We start from the raw sequence: 21,812 nt of genomic DNA on the forward strand, positions 1-21,812 counted from the left end.
TTTGCAAGGCTATATATAAACACATGTACCATCATATATAGATTCGGTTGGTGGTTGCATCCAAAGTAGCACTTCTCATCCTATGAGTAGTATTCCGGTGTACAACCAACATGATTGGTTCACCTTGGAAATTATCTTGAGACGATTAAGAATTGTGTTGCACTATAGTTATTACATATGTTGCTTTAAAATTACAAGCTTATTTTGCAGTGTATAGGCTTTGTTTAAGTGAACTAAAAATAACTTGAAAGGAATTAACACAACCATTGTTCAGTAGCAATGCCTTTTCAGTTATGATATTGTTTCAGCTATATTGAACTATATTCAACGGGCAACTACAAAGTAGTGAACTTATTAGGTGCTAATCCATCCCTTGTTCATTTATTTGCCTAACCGTATTCAAATCTGTGAATAAACTTGTAATCACGTCATTTGGGTACTCCATAGAAGACAATTGCCTTTGGCGTGCCAGCGTTGATGCACATAAGGAAGAAAGTAGGGGGAAAGCAGGGAAGTAAGCTAATGAGTACTGTTATTTATTTATAATATTTGAGCAAGTCATTTTAAAGTATTGTCCTAAATACTGATGTGTTCTCTTCCAGTATTGATGTTCTCTGTCTTCTTGGCCTATATTTGACGCAAACTTCAGTTCTCACATAAACAAATGGTAGTGTGCTCTATTTGATCTTGTCAATTTGTTAGTTACTTGTTGCATAGGTCAGTGTGAGATTTTCTCAATTCTTTTTTAGTTCTCATTTTTAATTGTAATTCCACCTAAATGATTATGTTTCTGGGCTGTTTTTATTTATTCTGACTGTTTTCTTTACTACTGTCTAATTTAGTTCTCAATTTCTTATGCAGTGTCCATGTACTATCTTGTGTGGATTTCGCGCACCATATCACCTCCTACCAGATCTTTTCAGCTCTTCACCATGTTACACTTTTTACCCTTGCTTCAGCTTGGCTCATGCTACTTATGTTTCAGATTTTCATATAGTCACCGGGTGCTATTTTTGGCTGAGTTAGAAGCCCCGTCTAGGTCGGCAGAGCCTGCTTATCTTGCACATTTTCCTGTACTCACAAGGTACTATGCAATTTCACCATGGTTTAACCATTTGATTAACAACCTGCTTATGGATTATACATGTGTTACTCTATCAATGCAGCATTCAACTACCTTTCACATGTCTATTTCAGTATATTTCTCATTCCATTGCAAATTCTGCTAATTGTAATAGCTTCAACCATTGAGATACCTTGTGAGGTTAATCCATAAATATGACACGATTGGAATGAAAAAACTTGTATACATTTACATTTCTTTCCTTTTACTTAACTTGCCTGTTAAATGGCCCTTTGATATTTTTTGCCTCATTTCCATGTTTTTATATGACTTGTAGCTAATCTAAACAGCCTATTTGAACTATGCATACCAATGGAACCAACGAAGATATGTATACAATGAAGGCTACCCAAAAGTGTAGCAAAAGCATGAAACTTCCTTGACAAATCTACGGTGAAGAAGGCTTTCCTGCTTTATACAGAGGATGGCTTCCATCTGTAATCAGAGTTGTAGGTTCCTTGTAACTGTTAACCTATTCTGTTATGCTCTTGCTGATGTGTGCTTATCACTTTATTGTCTGAATAGCTGTTGAGTTTTAACTACTCAAGAGTGCACCATTGTGTTGTCTGTACGACCTTAAGCTCTTGTTGAACTTATTAATGATTTTGCACAATGTTTTTATCTAGGAAGCACTTCCCCTTTCTATGTTTCTATTGTATAAATTGGCTATGGGTCTGTCGTGTGTGGCGTGGACATGGAAGTATAAATGGAAGCAGGACTTGTGCCCCAGGTACATGACTCTCGCCGTATGCTATTTTTTTTGAGATAATCCGTGTACTAGACTATTGTGTTGCTTATAAGGATTTACGTGTCTCCATGGTGAAACGAGCTTCCAATAGTTTTTAATGCAAATTATTTGTAATCGATACATATGTAAGATTTTTTTGGAGTCACATATTAGAGTTCTAAAATGTTTGTGTTCTAAAATTTTGCTTGTAGGTAGGCTATTTTGCACCCACGCAGTCAGGGATTGTAGATGAAGTCGGGCTATCTATCTCCCCGGTGAAACGAGCTTCCAACAGTTCTAAAATGTTTCTTTCAGCGCACACTCAAAGTTTATTTTCTTCAAAATGCTACTGAAATCTGCTATGATACAACATAAAGCATAGGATTACTATAATGGTTGGATCTGCTTCTAATTTTCTATCTATGAAAAATGGTTAAATTACTACATTGTCAACTGAGACCAATTTTCTTAGTGCTACTTAAGATCATGGTCACATATCCTCATTTTTGACTAAAATTTTGCTTGCAGGTATGCTATTTTATGCCCATGCAGTCAAGGATTGTAGATGAAGTCGGGTTATCTATCTCATAGTTTGCGACACCATCGTTGTTTCGGAAAAAAATAATTTGTTTTTTGGCATGCACTCAAAGTTTCTTTACTTCAAAATGCTACTAAAATATGTTATGATACATTGTAAAGCATATGTTTATTGTAATAGTTGGATCTGCTTTTAAACTTCTATCTGTTGAAAATGGTAAAATTACACTATCAACTGAGGCCAATTTTCGTAGTGTTACCTAAGATCGTTGTACATTAACATTTATCAAATAGTTATACACCGTCGCAACGCACAGGCACATACCTAGTAGCTTAAGAAATTTATAAAAAAATTTACATAGGCCCAACACATATCCACATATAATCCTCAAAAATTTTTGGACTCAAGGAGTATCTAAATGATTACATGATATGTGTGAAATGATGTGTTACACGGTATCCGACAAAAAATCAGTTACCGACACTATCCGTGTCCCACTAGTTTTGTATTCGACACAAGGCTATCCGTATTTGTATAAAAAAATATTCGTACTTGTATTCGTATCCGAAGCTATCCGTATTCGAATCTGAAAAAATATAAAAACAAATATAGTTTTTAGTGATATCCGTCCTTATCCGATTCAATTACACATCTAATTATTAGTAAGAAAATGTTGAGAATGATGTAGAAATAAGGACATAACACTAGTCTAGGGTGTAGTATATTTAAGTCATTTTATGTTGTGTCCTATATTTTTTTGAAAACAATTATAGTATAATTTTTTGAGTTAAGCCTATATTTTAAAATATGACACTGTATTTTAAAATATGACACTGTTTTAGAACACCTTGGAGATGCTCTGAGATCCACGTAGTTTTTAGAAAGAGGAGCATTAGAATAATTTGAATAAACAAATATGTTTCACTGGACAAGTGTTATAGTTGGAATACATTCATGATTTATCAATGTGAAAGCAACTCTGAAAGTAGCTATAGCATCACAACTAATCACCGACGAGCAAAAGGGCTCTTCTCTGTTTTTCTTTCATCCGTTCATAAAAGAAAAAGAAAAAGAAAAGATGGACAGATAAGATAGATATTTGAAGGCAACTATCTCCGACGCGTGGGCCTACAAAGGCCCACGGCATCGCCAACCAGTGAAATCATCCTAACATCCGTAACGCCATCCTCGCCGCCGCCGCAGCCTCCTGCGCTCCGCTCCACTGGTGGTGGTAGGGAGTGCAGCGGATCCATCCCGTGTCCCGATCCGATCCCTTCGCTGCTAGGTAAGGAACCCTGGTCCTCGCTGCTCGGACGGATCGATTCCCCTCTCGCGCTGGGGATTCACAACCTCTATTCTTCCGAATCCAATCCGCCTGCCCGCCGGCTCTCCTCGATTTCTTCCGTTTTGTTTTGATTGCTTGCTGCTGCATCGTGCAAACAGGAGTACTAACTCGTGCACGCCTACCCCTACCAGTTTAGGATTCATCCTTCGACGTTTGGGATTGGTTCGGTTGGGATGGCGCGTCGCCTGATTAGCCCCGCAGCGGCGTGCCGAGGCTGCGGTTTGGTTAGGACCGGGTTTCTGCCCGCCATCTCCTCCTTCCATGTGATTCCACTGCCCTTATCTAAACTCTAGTCACTGCCCTCCCCTCTTTGTGTCTCCAATCTTCTTCTTCCAATCCTGGCTTAATTTTCGATTCTAATTACCAGGTCACTATACTTGTTAGACCAAGTTACTAATATGAACTTCGATTAGCACTGCAGTTGTCATAGTCCAGTTATTTTTATGCATTGTACATTTCATTCATGCAATATGTTGCGCTGGATATGTGGCCACACAAGGAGAGATCGAGTCCGGAATGATGATATACGAGAGAGAGTAGGAGTGGCGCCAATTGAGGAGAAGCTTATGCAACATCGCTTGAGATGGTTTGGACATATCCAACGAAGACCTGAAGAGGCACCAGTGCATATCGGAATAATTAGGCGTCCCGAAAATGTGAAGAGAGGTAGAGGTCGACCAACTTTGACGTGGACAGAGGCTGTGAAGAGAGACCTGAAGGAGTGGAATATTGACAAAGAGCTCGCCGCAGATAGGAAGGGGTGGAAGTGTGCAATTCACGTGCCAGAACCCTGATTGATAGTTTCGCTTTTCCTCCTTAATCGTTTGACCTTTTCTTGTGTCCATTTTAGATCTTGCTGGTCCTTGTGGGTTGTATCTCTTTTATGTGTTTCCCCGTTTCGTTGTTTTCGGTTCTCCTTTGCCTTTGTTTCCCTTTTCTGTTCTTTGGGGGTTGAGCTCTGAGGTTTTCATACGGGGTTTCATCTCTAGCCTACCCCAACGTGCTTGGGACAAAAAGGCTTTGTTGTTGTTGTTGTTGTTGTTGTTGTTGTACATTTCATTCATGTCAGATTATATTGCCTGCTTTGCCCACCGGGCATTCTTCCTCCATGTATTACGCTCTTTTTAGTGCTATTACTGGTACATGCTTCTTCTAACATAGACAGATAAACTGATTATTGTCTTGTAGTTGTGGCGACTAAGTGTTATATACTGCAAGCCACATCCTGTAGTCAGTGATTGCCTAGTGACTTCCTTCACTTTTTGGCAGTATCGAGCCTTGCCATCGTGCTCACCGAAGAGGACTTCATCAGTAAAGAATTGCTTTAGCAACACTTACAATATAAGGAAAGAGGTAACATTCCTCTTCTTTTTGTCGGATTCTTACTATAGTTGAATGTTGTTACCTGTTTTCAGTTATACATCTTTTTGTGCTATAGCCAGCTACTATATACTTTATTGTATCCTGTTGCAGGGTTCACGTTGGATACAATCCGGTCCTCCCTTGTTGCTAAATGTTAGTCTCTTCCTTCAAGCCAACTATTTGTTATCATTATATAATACATACATTTATGAACATATCTTGTGAGCTGCTACCTGTTAGGTTAGAAAATAACTTGGTTTTATTATGTGCTAATAAGTTTTTTTTTTGAATTTTCTCTTCTTCACAAACACACATGAGAGCTGATTTTTCTTTTTTGAGTAGTACTCTAGTAGGACGTAATAATAATAGTGTATTTCTTTAATTTATTCCACTCATGGCATGTAATGTACCTACATGGCTCTTCGATTTAGATTTTCCTTATTGTCTTTCTTATCCATAATTCAGAGGGTAAAGTTTGTTGGCAAGAGGACATCCTGTTCTGTTGCAACAGAGCCGCCGCCTGCTGCCACTGAAGAACCAGGCATGGATGTCCCCAAGGAGATATTCTTGAAAGATTACAAGGCACCTGATTATTATTTTGACACGGTAACTACATGTCTTTTCTAATTGCTTTTCCGCACAACTTTCAGCATCTGAATGTTGGTTGTTAGAAATTCTCTAGATGCTGTGCTCTATGTGAGGTTAGCAGTTTCGAAATGTTTTAGACATCAACACAGTTTCCAACATAAAACTTTGACAGTTACTGTTAAGAAATATATCAGTACAAGTTACACCATATAGTACCTGAAACTAGTTTCGACGAAAAATCTACCATCCTAGAGCAACATGTTCTCAAATGGTGTTATCATGTAGATAGATCTGGACACCATAATAGTTCATGTTTGGGCTATGTTTCTTGTAAATTGACTGTTGATCCTTGGTTTTTTGCCTGTTTTTTGTTTCTGTTTTTTAACTGTCACTTAATTCAACTGCAGGTGGATTTACAATTTCAACTTGGTGAAGAAAAGACCATAGTTACATCTAAAATAGTTGTATCTCCTGGAGTTGAAGGTCAAAATCTAGCCTTGCAACTATTGCCCAGTTGCCTTGTACATTCTTTTATCTGGCAAAATATTATCATGTGTACCTCATCAAGGCCTCTACATCTTTCTTGCATAATCTTTTTTCTTCTCCATTATTTTTCCATTTACATCATGAGAAGTAACTCTGGAGCTTAGATGAGCTTCTCAACTTTCTAACTAAATTTCAATTGTAATATATTGTAGCAGGCATCTCAGCTCCACTAGTTCTTCATGGGCATGACCTCAAGCTCATATCAATCAAAGTCAATGGCACTGAATTAAAGGTGATAATTATTTCACATAATATTTTGGTTGTGTTTAGATGTTTTAAATTGCAGGACAACTGTTTCCTTTGCCATCCTTGTTACAGCCGAGCTGTTATAGTTTCATCTTGAGTTTCAACATTGATAACCATCTCCTTGTCTTTTTTAGATTAGATTCTGTTGACACATGTTTGTACAACAGTAGGTAGGATGTATAGCATGTATTTGGAAAGGGACAATTGCGCCAGTGCCTTTGTTTTGGGTTGTAACTGCAGTTTTGACCCTGTCTTTTAGACTTCGTGTGTTTGCCCCTATTTTTTCAAAACGAATGTTAACAGGAATGGTGCACGATTACCAAGAAATGGTGGGAAGGAACTCGTTTTGTTCCAACTCAGAATGATAGTGTAATTCATTATCTTTCCAAGGGAAAAAGGTAAATCAGATGGAGGATTGCACTCGACAAGCAACAGGGGGGCATATGTTTGAAATTTTTTGAAGGGATTGTGATTAGATGGCAGAGGCATTTCCAGAAAAATAGTAGTTGTATATAGTAACATTTGGCAATAGCCAAGTTGTCTTTCATGGTTTGTGACATTAGATTGCTTGCTCCATTCTATCATGTTTTCCTGTCACACTATTGATATTGGCAGTTAGTTAGTGGGGTACTATATATTTCACTGAATTTATATCCTGCCAATGTTTCTTAGTATGATAGGGATCCGCCTAATGCCCAGCACAGTTATCAGAAACCCTGCTGCTGTTAATATGTGTTTCTTTTCTTTGAAAACGTTTTGCCTAAAAAACATACATTTCGTTCTTCTGTTTCGTTTCTCACCTGCCTGTTTCTACTTTATGATAGGGTGAAGAGTATAAAGTCAATTCTCGCCATCTGATGCTTTCAACACCTCCTGCTGTTGTATTCAACTTGGAAATTGTCACAGAAATATATCCCCAGCTAAACACATCACTGGAGGTACAGACTGCTTTTAGTGGGATACAGTCTTACTAGCTAGTCCATTAGATATAATGTAGGCTAACAGCTAGGTTACCTTTTAATCTTTCTTGTACATTCACAGGGGCTGTACAAGTCTACTGGTAACTTCTGCACCCAGTGTGAAGCAGAAGGGTTTCGGAAGATTACCTACTTTCAGGTAGGTCTTACTTTCAGTAAAATTACTATATAGAATGGTGTTAAGGTTCACCTACTGTTTATTAACATCAGATATTGTATATTGGTTCCATGTTGGCTTGTGGTTTGATATATGACACATCAAATATCATGTTATCTCTATAAATACGATCTTTTTACGAGGTTTTGATATTTGATTAATACATGCTCTTTATTCGGAAATGTTGAATGTTATCGCAGGACCGCCCAGATGTTATGGCAAAATATACTTGCCGCATTGAAGCTGATAAAACTTTGTATCCGGTTTTATTGTCCAATGGGAATCTTATTGAGCAGGGAGACCTTGAGGTATGCTACCTTCCTAAGTTCTAATGCAATCATCACAGGGTAGAGGTAAGAAAGGGACAATCACTTTAGGCCATTTTCATTTTTGAACTGTAGGGTGGAAAGCATTACGCACTGTGGGAGGATCCCTTCAAGAAACCAAGCTACCTGTTTGCTCTAGTTGCTGGTCAGCTGGGATGCCGGGAGGATTCATTTGTTACATGCTCTGGCCGCAACGTAACACTAAGAATTTGGACTCCTGCCCAAGATTTACCAAAAACAGCACATGCTATGTATTCTCTTAAAGCAGCAATGAAATGGGATGAGGAGGTTGTTCCAGATTCTAATTTGCCTGCAGTTTCTTTAGTTCAAATCAGATAGCTGATTCAGTTACCTCTTCATGCCACCTGCCAGGTCTTTGGTCTGGAGTATGATCTTGATTTATTCAACATTGTTGTTGTTCCTGATTTCAATATGTAAGTTCTTTTCCTATCTTTATCACCATGCTGCAGTATATTTTGGGGAGTGTTTTTCCCCTCTATAAGGGTGTGGAGAAGGGCAGGTCGCATTTGCGGGGAAAGGCTTGCCTCAGTTTATCCCTTCTACAGATCACACTCAGGGCTTGTTCGTTTTGACGTGAATACATGTGGATTGGATGGTATTGAGTCGGTTCAAATCCATAAAAACTCAAAATTCATCTCAATCCCACCCAATCCACTTCAATCCATGTGGAGCGGAAATAACCGAACAAGCCCTCCTGTGGGAGCCTCTGGCACTGGGTCTGCCTTTTCCCCCCCTCTATACGGGTGTGGGTTTAACTTGTGGAACTTGATACTTTGGTTAAATGTTAACAAGCTAATCGCCCAGTTGTACAATATAGCATGACCCAAACCGTGTTGATAAAGGTAACTCTGTTAATTGCAGGGGAGCAATGGAAAACAAGAGCTTGAATGTAAGATTCTACCTTTCCTTGGAAAATTCCGCACATCAATTTGTTTTTAACACTGTTTTATGAATGAACAGATATTTCAATCTAGACTTGTGTTGGCATCACCGGAGACTGCCACTGATGGTGATTATGCTGCTATTTTGGGTGTTGTTGGACATGAGGTACATACATTTTTAGTGATGGTGATTATGCTCGCTCTTTTTTTAGTGGATTCAATTATACTTACAGCTTGTTCTTTTTCCAGTATTTCCACAACTGGACTGGGAATAGGTAACTGTCTACTCGATATCACAATAATGGATATTTTTTTATTTGCAATTATGCTATCATAACTTGTATTTAATTCCTTCATGATTGATCTAGTGATTAGTATTTGTTCATTTTTCACCTTTTTTTTCTATTGTCTCATTAATTGGTGCTTTTCCTGATGAGATTAAAGCCATGATAAGCTATAGCTTGGGATGGCTGAATGGTAATGATATTTTTTTCTAACAAAAGAAATGGTTTTCTTATATCTATGGTGTCACAGAGTAACTTGCCGTGATTGGTTCCAGCTAACCCTGAAAGAAGGACTGACCGTTTTCAGGGATCAGGTACTCCGGCAGTTAGCCATGTGTTAGCTGCTGCAAGTTTGTTTGTTCATCTTACTCTTCTAATTAAATTATTTGTGTAGGAGTTCTCTTCAGATCTTGGCTGTCGTACGGTAAAACGTATTGCTGATGTCTCCAAACTTAGAATCTATCAATTCCCACAGGTTTCGTTGATCTACTATACTATCTTGTTAGATTGTTGGTGATTGAAGTAAACTGCAGCATGTGGCAGCATGATTTTATTTTGACCAACCTGTGGCTTCTTCTCTTATATCCAGGACGCCGGGCCTATGGCACATCCTATCCGTCCCCATTCTTATATCAAGGTGCTAATGCTCAATTATTCTGTGATTTAAATTCATTTACTCTATGTTGCTTTGAATCAGAAATAAATTTATGGTTTGTAACCTTTTAAATTTCACTGGCAGATGGACAACTTCTATACTGGTGAGTTTTTGTTGTCTCAAAAATTGGCTGCATACAGCGAAATGCAGAAAACCATCAACTGATTTATTATTCATCCCCTGTTGAACAATTGAAATCTTATCTGATGAATCTACCATTCTATCCCTGGTGACTTTGGTTATGAATAACTTGGCAGTTACGGTACGTGTTTTTCATCTTGTCCCCTGTTAAGCAAATACTCTGATAGTTAATGGTTAAAGCTCTGACATTCTTTTTTGTTGCTTTCTTTGTTCTTTCATCCAACCATTATGGGATTCATATCAGGTTTACGAGAAGGTTTGTTCATGTAACTATCTTTAATTTCCATGCATTTATAGAAAATGGCAAATGAGATGTGACCTGGACATGTGTTTGGTATAGGGTGCTGAAGTTGTCAGAATGTACAAGACCATGTTTGGAGCATCAGGGTTCCGAAAGGTAAATTTAGAGCTTTGACCTAAAATGTGAGGGTACAAGTGTAGGGATGAACCGTAGTTCATTTAGTGATAACCATTTTCATGAGGATATCCAGACAAAATCGGCCTGGAGGGAGACTAGAATATTTGATATTTTTTTGGGAGGTTGGGGGTGTGGAGGGAGACTAGAGATTTGATATTAAATGTTCTTCATTTCCCCCTTGCTTCTTATATCACCTCCCTTTATATAGAGGGTATCCTTTTTTTCTCGAACAACGCAGAAGAGCTGCATTGTCATTTCATTAAGATAGGAAGAACAAGTACAAAGGTTTGGGGAAAGAAACCCAGCCAAAGTACAAAAACACAACTGACCTAACCCAGCCAAGAGCATGATTGGCTCCCAAGTAAGGACTAATCAAATCCTAAAAAACCGTATTCAATTCCAATCCTATCTCTAATTGATCCAAACCAAATACTATCCCTAACTGATCCAATCCATATAGTTGATCCTATGGGCTTCTGCCCCCCTAGTTGACACCCCATAAGAAATGTGCAATGTCATCTCCATTTAAACTTTAGCATTATCTCTAATACACATCCATGACCATTATTTGTATAATTATATGTCAGCATAAAACGTGAAAGTGCCTCTAGCTGAGTTTTTTGAGTGGTTTGAGTAGCACTCCTCAGATCCTGAGTTTGAATCCTATTGGATGTGAATTTGAGGTTGAGGTTAAAAAAGTTCACTCGCTGGTTCCCTTGCTTGTGTGCACATGAGATGGATTGAGCTATGGGGGGCGGATCCTCGTGTAGGGGCTTAGAGGGGCTCAAAGCATGAGTAAAGATCTGGTCTATAGGGGGCGGACCCTCATACTGCACGGGGGCTAGCTTTCGTGACCTTTCTTAGTCGGGGCTCTGATTGAGCTTCTTAATATAATACCGTGGGGGTGGTCTTTCCTCTACCGGCTGAGTTTTTTATATGTCAGCATAAAACATAAACAAAATGAAATTACTTTTCACGTAAATCTGCACGTACTATTTATACTCCACAAGCTAGGTAACTTTTACCCATATCAGTGATCATAGTTTCAAGATTTTCCTTCAAGAATATTTTTGTGCTATTGTGCATCATAATTCTACAATAAAAATTAATGTTTCTTAAATGTATAAGTAAAATTCGTGACATTGTCTTGTACTGTGAATCATGTGCATGTAATGCTACCGATGTCTCCTGTTGTTGAATGTGTGGTACCGTGGTATAATTTTGTACACATATTTGGTTTATTTACCATGTTGTTTTCCCCTGCAGGGCATGGATCTTTATTTTAAAAGGCATGATGGGCAAGCTGTCACTTGTGAAGACTTCTATGCAGCCATGTGTGATGCAAATAATGCACAACTGCCAAACTTTTTACAATGGTAGTAGACACTTATCTTTGAATCATGTTTTTTATCGTTACTTGTGATCACTATCTAATTGTAAACCATCCAATAGGTACTCTCAAGCAGGTACGCCTATAGTCAAGGTGGCATCTTCATATGATCCTAGTTCTCAGACATTCTCTTTGAAACTTAGGTAAGCTTCCACATTCTCTGGTTCTGAAGTACTTATGGATCTTTAGTACTTACAATTAGATATATATTGAACTATCGTTCCGAATTCTCTCTATATATTCGTTTTCATTGATGCTAGTGTATGGGATTTACATGCCCTGATAATGTTTCTTCCTACATTGTAGTAATTGGTGAAAATAGTACATTTCTAAACCATCTGCCTTTTCTATTTTTTTCAGCCAAGAAGTACCACCCACTCCTGGCCAGCCGGTTAAGGAGCCTATGTTCATACCTGTTGCTGTTGGACTTGTTGACTCTACTGGAAAAGATATGCCCCTCACTTCCGTTTACAGTGATGGAAGTCTCCAAACAGTCTCTACTGATGGCCAGCCAGTCTTCACTACTGTGCTTCAGTTTAAAAAGGTGAAAGCAACCATGATTATCTTCCTTCAAGCTTTCCCGTCAAGAAATAAACTTCATTAGACCGTGTCTAGCAGTTCACCCATATGGCCATATGGTCACCCAAAATACTGTTTTGCACTTTAGACTGCACTGTTCGTAGAGTGGAGTTTGAATATGGGTATGTGGATGGATAAGCTGCTGGAGATAGCCTTAACATGGTTTGATTTGTGAATCTTTTGCATATTGTGCAGTTAGGGCAGGCTAGTATTTGTTCATTCAGTGCTACACTGTTGGTGCTCTACTACAATTGCGACCTTGTTATTTATATTTATTTACATTTATTCAGAAGCCCTTTGCAAGACCTCAAATTTCTGCAATAATATTTTTAGTCAGTAATTGGCCTGTGGTTGCCCGTACATGGCGCCTAGTTGTATCAAATTTAAGCATCTCTTGACATTTTTTTTCTAATACTTGAATGTGCTTTTATGTTATTTAGAAAGAAGAAGAGTTTATGTTTAAAAACATTCCTGAGAGGCCAGTTCCTTCTTTGTTAAGGGGATATAGTGCTCCTGTCCGTCTAGATTCTGATCTGAGTGAGGGTGACCTATTTTTCTTGCTTGCCAGTGACTCGGATGAATTTAACAGGTATGTTCTGGACCACAATACTGCAGATAATTTCGTTTTCTATTTAAAGAATTCAATCTAATGATCTGTCTATTCCCTAGATGGGAAGCTGGCCAAGTTTTGGCACGTAAGTTGATGCTCAGTCTCGTAGCTGATTTCCAGCAACAGAAAACACTGGTTCTAAATCCGAAATTTGTTGATGGGATTAGATCAATTCTGCGCAACACAAGCTTGGATAAGGTAAGATTTATTTGCGGCTATTGTAATCTGTAGGATACACTTCAATTATAAACTGACCATTGTAATCTGCTACAGGAATTCATTGCGAAAGCAATAACTTTGCCTGGTCAAGGGGAGATTATGGATATGATGGAAGTTGCAGATCCTGATGCAGTTCATGCTGTCCGTAACTTTATTAAGAAGGAGCTTGCCGTGCAACTTAAAGATGATCTTCTTGCGGCTGTAAGTGGCACTAGCCAAGTTGCTACTGTCTCTGTACCAAAAAGCTTGGCATTCGGGCTATTTAAATTCATGCCCTTAGTTTTGCCACCTTCCTCAATTTACCCTTAGTTGTATTTTTTGCTCAGTTTTGCCCTTTTGCTCTTTAGCACTGGAAGCACAAAACTGAGCAAAAAACACGACTAAGGGTAAAAATGAGGACACCAGCAAAACCAAGGGCACCACCTTAAAAAACCGTTCTAGTTTTGTTCCAGTCAAACTATCTTGAGTTTGCCAACTTTATAAAAAAAAAATACCGATACTCATATTACCAAATAAGTACCGTTAGATTCATCATGGAACATATTTTTCATATAGTATACCTATTTGGTGTCATAAGATACTGACAACATTCTTTATAAACTTGGTCAAACTTAAAGTAGTTTGGACATAGCACAAATCTAGAAGACCTGTTATCTGGGAAGGACGTTGTATTTGTTTGTGTTATTCTTGTTCCCCCATGCATCAGCTTTTCATTTTAACTTTTTGTTAGGTGAAAAGCAACAGGAGTTCTGAGGCTTACACATTTAACCATGATAGTATGGCTCGCCGTGCATTAAAAAATACATGCCTTGGTATGTTTTTCTTTGGCAAACTTATTGCACTCCAACTGAGGAATCACGTTCTAGAGAATTATCACCTAATGCAAGTTTTCTGATGTTCCTTGTAGCATACCTTGCGTCATTGAATGAGCCAGATTTCGTTGAGCTTGCACTGCATGAGTACAAGTCTGCGACTAACATGACAGAGCAGTTTGCTGCATTAGCAGCATTATCCCAAAATCCAGGCCAAGTTCGTGATGATGCCCTCTTGGATTTCTATAACAAGTGGCAGCATGAATACTTGGTAAGATACATGACTGCTTATACTTTATCTGTTACTGATAAATGTTTTTATGAACTAATATAGCACGCAAGTTCTTGGAGAAAAAAAATGTAGCACACAAATTAAGTGGATGCCTGTTGTTTATTTTGCTCTGATAGGTTGTAAGCAAGTGGTTTGCTCTTCAAGCTACTTCAGAGATTCCTGGAAATGTTGCAAATGTTCAGAAGCTGCTGTCTCACCCTGCTTTCGACCTGAGGAATCCCAACAAGGTTGGTGGTGCCATGTGCTTAAATTTTCATGTGGACCTTGAGCACCTGACTAAGATTTGCTAAAAAAAACTCAGGTGTACTCACTAATCGGGGGATTCTGTGGCTCACCTGTGAACTTCCACGCGAAAGATGGTTCTGGGTACAAGTTCTTGGGTGAGATCGTTTTGCAGCTTGACAAGATAAACCCTCAGGTTAATGTCAAGAACTTGTTCTCCTGTAGTCTGGGCCACGCTCAAGTGTTAGGAGAATTACTATTATTAGCTAATGCGGTTTGTTCCTGGGTGTGAAATCAGGTGGCCTCCCGCATGGTTTCAGCATTTTCTCGGTGGAGGCGGTACGACAAGACCAGACAAGCTCTTGCTAAGGTGACGTGTTCGTCTGCAGTCTTTGTAGAGTCCAATTGATCGAGCATTTTTTTTTTCAGAAAAGAAAGAAGAAGATAGTGCAATAGTAGTAACACTAACACCTTGCTTCATTTATGGCACAGGCCCAGCTGGAGATGATCGTGTCGGCCAATGGGCTCTCCGAAAACGTGTTCGAGATTGCTTCAAAAAGCTTGGCGGATTAGCTTGGGCAGTTCCGAGGAATTGCGAGTGGGAGTGCTTAACTGAATCTCTCTTTTGTTGGTAAAATGACAAGTAGAGATAATAAACAGGCGGGCCGAATTTGCATGAACTGATAAAATATAAGTGTGATGATGCCCGCTTTGTGGGGGGCTTTGGAGCATGCATGCGCGCTCGTCTGTTGGAATGGAACTGCTGTTTTTTTTTTTTTACGTTCTCCGCTCAGCGGACCGCTGTGGGGCAGAAAACATCTGAAGCACGACGGCTGCTCTCTGTCTCTGTTTCTCTCTCGAACTCGCGGTTTGGTTATCAGTCGGTCCTGTGGAACCCTTGGCTTCGACAAAGCTGGAAAAGTTTGGAGCTTTCCAGTCATGCCAGGTTCTTCTAGCACACTCCAGCAAGTAGGAGCAAGTGTTCTTTTTGGCTGGTTTGTTGGCACCGTATTTCTTTTGGTTTCTTAAGTTTTCTAACAAAATATTTATTATTGGTAGATTTTGTTGAACTGTAGATGCACAGAGTCAGGCATGTGAAGTGAATTGACAGCATTGGTTGGGGATCGGAGCTACATGCCGAAACCGATTGGACCTCTGGTGGTGGGGTAGGAATTGGATGAGATGGGGGCGGCGGAAACGAAAGGTTTCGTGAGTCGTGATGATGATGGTGTGTGCATGGTACTCCAGCGGTCCTGCCCACCAGCGGAAAAAGGAGAAAGCTTGCGCGTCGAAACCGTGTGGGCGTGTGGTGGCCGCCACCGCCATGCCTCACGGCATCTCTCTGATCTTCGGTAGTGGCCACTGGCCAGTGGAAGCATCAGCACTGGATCCGGAGAGCATAAAGCATGAGTGCTACTCCTGTCCAATAGCAGGCTAGATCATAATCCCTATGTCCCTTGACTCTGGTTTTCGCGTGATGCTGTACTAAGCCGGTGATTGGAGGAGTCTTTAGGAGAATAGATTGTCCTATCCACACATACCGGCAAACATCCTTGATTGGAGGAGTGTGACTGAGGTAGTCAGGTAGAGGCCCTGTTTAGTAAGAACATCTCCAAGAGTTCCCCATAATTCTTTCAAATCAAGTTTTTTTTGAAAAAACACAAAAAATTGTCTCCAACAGTTTCTGTAAAGTGCTCCTAACTTTTTCATAGCACTTAAAGCTCTCATTTGTAGCTATAAATGTGTTTTTTTGGATTCCACAGAAACAATCTGTCGTTTTAAAAGATCTATTAGAGAAATGTTTAAAATCTACCCACACTAATTTTTTAGATGTCCATTAAAACTGATTTTCAGGAGTTATTTGCTGGGAAGCTCCTCTAACCAAGCAGAATATCATCTAAGGCGTGTATGGAGTAAAGTACAGCCATTTTTTTGGGATAGTCAATGAACTTAGCCGCTAAGAAAATATATATTTATATTTATTTATGGCAGTATTTAGGGAGGAAAGAAAGAAGAAATAGACTCCCATGCAGTTGTCCGTTCAAATGCAACGTCCAGAGAAGAAACCGATGAGCAGCGAGCCAGCCATCCTTTTCTAGTCAAGCATCGTCAGCGTCGCAACCGTCCGTCCGTCCGTCCCAACAAGGCCAGCCGCCACCTCCCCAGCTGACAGGTGAGCCCCACCCCACATCTCCCGCCACACTATTTATACCTTCCCTCCCGTTGGCATCCTCCCACTCGCTCACCATCAGCGATCCTTCTCTCTTGAGTGTCCTCCCATCTCATCCAATCCATCCCCGCCACCACAGGCAAAGGCAACCCAAAAGGAGCCGCCATGGGCTCCCGCTACGAGGTGGAGGTGACGGTGGGGTCGGCGAGCAACCTGAAGAACGTCAACTGGCGCAACGGCGACCTCCGGCCCTACGCCGTGCTGTGGGTGGACGACGGGCCCAAGTGCTCCACCCGCGTCGACCCCGACAACGGCGAGGACCCCGTGTGGGACGAGAAGGTGGTGGTCCCCGTCCCGCCCGCCTCCGCCGCGCGCCTGGGCGACGCCGTCCTCCACATCGACGTCGTCCACGCCGCCGGCGACGACGCCGACGCCGTCAAGCCGCTCGTGGGCTCCGCGCGCCTCCCGCTCCGCGACGTCCTCGATGACGCCGGCGGCGTCGGCGGCGCCAGGGTCTCGCGCACGCTCAGGCTGAAGCGGCCCTCGGGCCGCCCGCAGGGCCGGCTCGAGGCCCGCGTCGCCGTCCGCGAGGCCGCGCCGCCGCCGCGCTACTACGACCCGAACCCGTACCCGGCGCCCGCGTACGGGAACCCCGGCGCCGCCCGCGACCCGTACTACGCGGCGCCGCCGGCGTACGGCGGACAGCCGCCGTACGCCGCGCCGCCGGTGGGGTACCCGGCCGACGCTCCTCCTCCCTACGGCGGTGGTTATGGCTACGGAGCTGCTGCTCCGACGGCGTACGGCGCTGAGGCTGCTCCACTACCTGCCCAGCAGCAGAAGAGCAGCAAGATGGGGATGGGGACGGGGCTGGCCGTGGGCGCCGCGGCGGGGCTGCTGGGCGGCCTCGCGCTGGCGGAAGGGGCGAGCTACGTGGAGGACAAGTTCGAGGATCGCGTCGCCGAGAGGGTGGAGGAGGAGACGTTCGGCGACGGAGATTACGATGACGATTACTAGAATGAAGCAGGTCGGAGAGGAGATCATGATCATGCATACGGAACCGAAATCCAGGCAACAAGTCGAAGTCGAGTAGCTCAAATGTATTCAAATAATAAGTGAGATCACCCCAGTCGAGAAAAAAAATCAAAACTTGAACCATGGCAATATATGTTAATCGCCAACCATTTGATCGAGTACTTGGTTTGATTGTCCAATTCGAACCGTATCTTGCTTTCCATGTCGTACGTGGGCGCCTATATATATTTTTTGCAGTATGAACAGAAAAGAAAAGAAAAAGATGTCAGTGAAGCGGCAAGGCCGTACCCTTGCTAAGAAGATCCATGGCAGTCAACGATAGCCTATTTGATTGAGTTCTACAACTTCTATACCTTCGAAGAGATGCCTTTAATCCGAAGCGTGGAAGACGGTCAAACAATCGAGCGTTCAATGCTTTGAAGCTTAACGAAACACTCGACGCCTCAACTGAGAGCTAGCTTTCACAAAAGCGAAACAAAGCAAAGCACAGCAATAATGCAAATGAAACAGTGGTTCAGCTGCTACTGGGTGATTGGGGTGTTTTTGGATGCACGAACGAAGGTGGCCACATTTTCAATACTCATTGTCAGCTGCTGCAGCCTGTAGGTACGACTGCGACGCTACACGCACACTACCACGAATTCTAGAAACACTTTATGGATCTATTTCTTATTCTCTCTTCCTTTTTCTTCTTTTTGATATAAGAAGAGTGTTCGAATTTGTCTGTGGAAGCACCTTGATTGGGCCTGCTATGTTCGAGTTGGGCCAGGTTAGGATGTAAGTGGACCAGGATGCATGCGTCCTCCGCTCCTGCCACTAAGGCTATATTCGGTTCATAGCTAGGGGTAAAATCAAGGGAGGGATTTAATCTAGAGATTGATTGAGTTAACCCTCTCCTATCACTTGACCCATTGAGGGCATGTTCTGTTGCAAACGGATAAAAGCTGATCTAATCCCCATCAATCCCCTCCAATTCGCTTCCAAACGAACTAGCCATGAGGGTATAATCCCCTTCAGCTGTAATCCTGGGCTCCAAAAGGTTGTTTGGTTAATCTAGGGAGATATACAATTTTTGTTACAATGAAGGCATCTTTATTACAACAATCACAATAATCTCATGGTTTTCTTGTACCGAAAAGAACATGTATCATAAAAAAGCACAATAATCTCAGGCTAGGTATAAAAAATGAGTAAATTTCAAAGCAATGCCTCAACCTTAGTTTTCTTGTACTAAAAAAGGATAGGTATCCTAAAATTTGCCCTCCTTTTTAGAAATACAAACCAAACGGATGACAACAGTTCCCAAAGTTGCAACAAATTAAGTATCCCAACATTCAACATTCGAATCATAACTAAGCCAACATCCAAACATTCAACATTTAGTTCGCACCAACCATTTTGACTACAAAAAACACCAAGTGGCACTTTCTCTCCACAAATGGATTCAACCATCACAACCCCAACTGAGCGTAACCATTAGTCCAACATTGAGCAGCAACACATGCTTCAATTTTTGGAGCTTGGATGATCCACCTGCAACACATGCGATTGAGAATTTCTTAGGCAGAACAATGAGAAAAGCAAATGCTAGAATATACAATACACCAAATTGAGCATGCATTAGAGTGAGGTAGTTAACCTTAGGTACACCTACTAAGCCATCTTATCCCTCAACCACATTAATGCAACCTCTCTATCATCATTGCATGCACTTAAAAAAAATCTACTGATTGTCAGGGTCCTTGAACACCTTATAGGCTTTGACCTTCTCCTCCTTTGTGACCACCAATGTGTTTAGAACTGCTATGCAATTCTTAAGTGAGAAGTCATCACCTCCTCTTGCCTCCCTTTCTCTAGCCAATTGTGCTGCTTCATCTTTAGCTTATTTGTTTATAATGTCTTGGTACCTCTCCATCAATACTTATATGTTGGAACTCTTCTTTTGTCTCTTTGGTCATTTTTCTTCTCCATTCATTAGAACATCAAAGTCATTTTTGGCTTTTCATCCTGCATGCCAGCATTTACATCAACTCCTTCTACTTCATACACTCTGTCTTCTGCTTCATTTTATCTGTGGTCTGCCAAAGGGTCTCACACATCTTCATGGTATCCTACTTTGATAGGAGCATATACACTCCCAATTTGTGTGAGATCTGGACCATTTGGTTGAGTAGAAGTGAAGTCGTAGGTTCCTTTAGCAGTATTTCCTATAGAATGAAGTTTTAGAGCAAGAAATAGTACAACATAGTGAATAAGCATAGATATTGATAAATGGATATGAGATGGTGAAACTAACCATCATGTAGCTCTCTCAAAGTTTCAAATAGAGGAAAAGATTTACTGAGGAATTTCTTAGCCCTTGGAAGCCAAAAATTAAAAGATGAGGCAGAAGATTGGTCCCATCTTTTCATATGTAGTGCAAAAGACAGTGATGGAAAAAATGTCTCATATTGTGTAGTTATAACTTGTATTGATATAAAGAAATGAAACAAGGACATAACTAGTAGCATCTTATAAATGAGCAGCTAACTACAGGCAACATGCATACTATTAGAGGCTGATATCAGAGAATCAACTTTCTCAAAAGCAGTTAGCAATTAGCATAGGAAAATAGCCACATGATGTTCATCAAAGCAGCTGGGGGCATTTCAGTAGTCTTGCTCCTCAAAAGCAATTTTTTTCATAACCAGAAAGTGTGGAACACATATGCAAAGATGCTAATTTCTAAACTGACATAATGGAACACATCAAAAGAAGGATTACCAAAATAATTGAATCAAAGAATATCAAATGGGGTGTACAAGGAGTAGCACATATCGAAACATATACATATCGAAAATGTGTGTTGGAGATAGACACAGACACAATTGCAAATATGGAAAAGACCGGATCAAAAAATCAATGTAGAGAAGCTTAGGCTGGGAGTTAATCATTTTATTTTTAGTGCTTATTGGATACTTTGCCTCCTACTCAAACTTTGCACAACAAAGAGAAATACAAAATTAAAATTGTGTGCTTACACAGAGGTAGACATATCAACCTATTTAAATCTCAATGCAACATCACTCAATTACCAGAGATGCTTGCAAGTTATTGCAAATAGAAGACAAGGTCAGAATGGCATGAAAACCAAAATAAAGAGTGTGTTCATGACTCATGTGAAAAGGGAAAATAAATACTAGTCTCGAGGCATAATTTTAGGTTATTACTAATCTACAGTGTTGTTGTGCTGTTATTACTAGACAATTCAGAATCTATGTGAAAAGGGAAAATAAATACTAGACTTGAGGCATAATTTTAGGTTATTACTAATCTATAGTGTTGTCGTGCTATTATTACTAGACAGTTTAGAATTCTCATGTGTTGTTATTACTAATATGTAGGATGTTTGAAAACATACTGTTGGAGAAAGAAACTTACTTTGATTATGTTGTCCCGTATTAGAGGATCAACTTGAATCATACACCTTCTCTCATCACTAGAAACTTTGTATCTTTCAACATCTTGTGATCTCTCTTTAATTCCTCTTCCTTTTCTTGGATTTGAACTTTTGAGAAACCTATATATCTTTCCTTCTCTTGAAATTTCTTGGCAATCTTGTTTCGTGCATCAGGTGTCCAACCATTGTTACCCTTATATTCAGGTGTATTGTGTTCATATAACAAGTCAACAAGGGTCTTCTCTAACATACAATTCCAATTTACTCTTGTTTTCCCTACAAATCATTACATAAACAACATAATAAAGAACGAAAACCAATTAGAAAGAACCAACATGTATACCTTTCGGAGAGCTTCCATGTGTCTTTGAAGCAATATCTGTAGGAGTTTTTTTCTTTTATGCACCTTTAGATAAGAGCATGTTAAATCTTGGAGATCCCCTTCCAATCATGTTTAATATTGGAGACCCCTTTCCAAGCAAGTTAACTTATAACATGATCATAATTAGAACATGAGCATAATTAGATACTATGAGCATAACTAGGACAAACTATATTTCCAAACTAGGACAATACTCATTGTAGGAAACTATGATGCCTAGGGGGGGGGTGAATTAGGACTTCTAAAAACTATCTTTAAATTAGGCCACAAATAAATCCCTAGAACAAAACCTATAAAAATAAGCAATCTAGAATATGCAAACTAGGTTTT

The 21,812-nt window shown here is 40.5% G+C and overlaps 2 protein-coding genes across 5 annotated transcripts; both read left to right on the forward strand.

Annotated features, from left to right (window-relative positions):
- Positions 1–3,461: 3,461 nt before the first annotated feature.
- LOC100280242 (uncharacterized) lies at positions 3,462–15,306 on the forward strand. 4 transcript variants are annotated; one of them, XM_020550383.3, is made up of 34 exons: positions 3,462–3,673; positions 3,865–3,996; positions 5,003–5,086; positions 5,207–5,248; positions 5,561–5,701; positions 6,091–6,166; positions 6,382–6,461; positions 7,300–7,413; positions 7,517–7,591; positions 7,810–7,917; positions 8,011–8,223; positions 8,308–8,369; positions 8,818–8,845; positions 8,917–9,003; positions 9,087–9,112; positions 9,372–9,435; positions 9,516–9,596; positions 9,711–9,758; positions 9,861–9,879; positions 10,034–10,038; positions 10,162–10,173; positions 10,258–10,314; positions 11,602–11,711; positions 11,788–11,868; positions 12,086–12,269; positions 12,745–12,893; positions 12,974–13,112; positions 13,188–13,334; positions 13,864–13,945; positions 14,041–14,216; positions 14,354–14,464; positions 14,539–14,655; positions 14,758–14,829; positions 14,952–15,306. In XM_020550383.3, exons 2-34 carry the CDS (start codon positions 3,907–3,909, stop codon positions 15,030–15,032), a joined length of 2,961 nt encoding a protein of 986 aa, XP_020405972.1. In that variant the 5' UTR covers positions 3,462–3,673; positions 3,865–3,906; the 3' UTR covers positions 15,033–15,306. The 4 variants fall into 4 exon arrangements, with proteins under 4 accessions (XP_020405972.1, NP_001146643.1, XP_008673180.1 ...); XM_008674958.4 differs by having other exon boundaries at positions 3,553–3,673; positions 6,385–6,461; NM_001153171.1 differs by lacking the exon at positions 3,865–3,996 and having other exon boundaries at positions 3,520–3,673; positions 6,385–6,461; positions 14,952–15,189.
- A 1,402-nt stretch (positions 15,307–16,708) lies between these two features.
- On the forward strand, positions 16,709–17,818 carry LOC100273265 (Calcium-dependent lipid-binding (CaLB domain) family protein). Its single transcript, NM_001147706.1, has one exon. The coding sequence runs from the start codon at positions 16,795–16,797 to the stop codon at positions 17,641–17,643; it is 849 nt and encodes a 282-aa protein (NP_001141178.1). The 5' UTR covers positions 16,709–16,794; the 3' UTR covers positions 17,644–17,818.
- The last annotated feature ends 3,994 nt before the right edge of the window (positions 17,819–21,812 follow it).

This window comes from Zea mays, chromosome 1 (genome assembly GCF_902167145.1).
Source record: "Zea mays cultivar B73 chromosome 1, Zm-B73-REFERENCE-NAM-5.0, whole genome shotgun sequence".
Lineage (NCBI taxonomy): Eukaryota > Viridiplantae > Streptophyta > Magnoliopsida > Poales > Poaceae > Zea > Zea mays.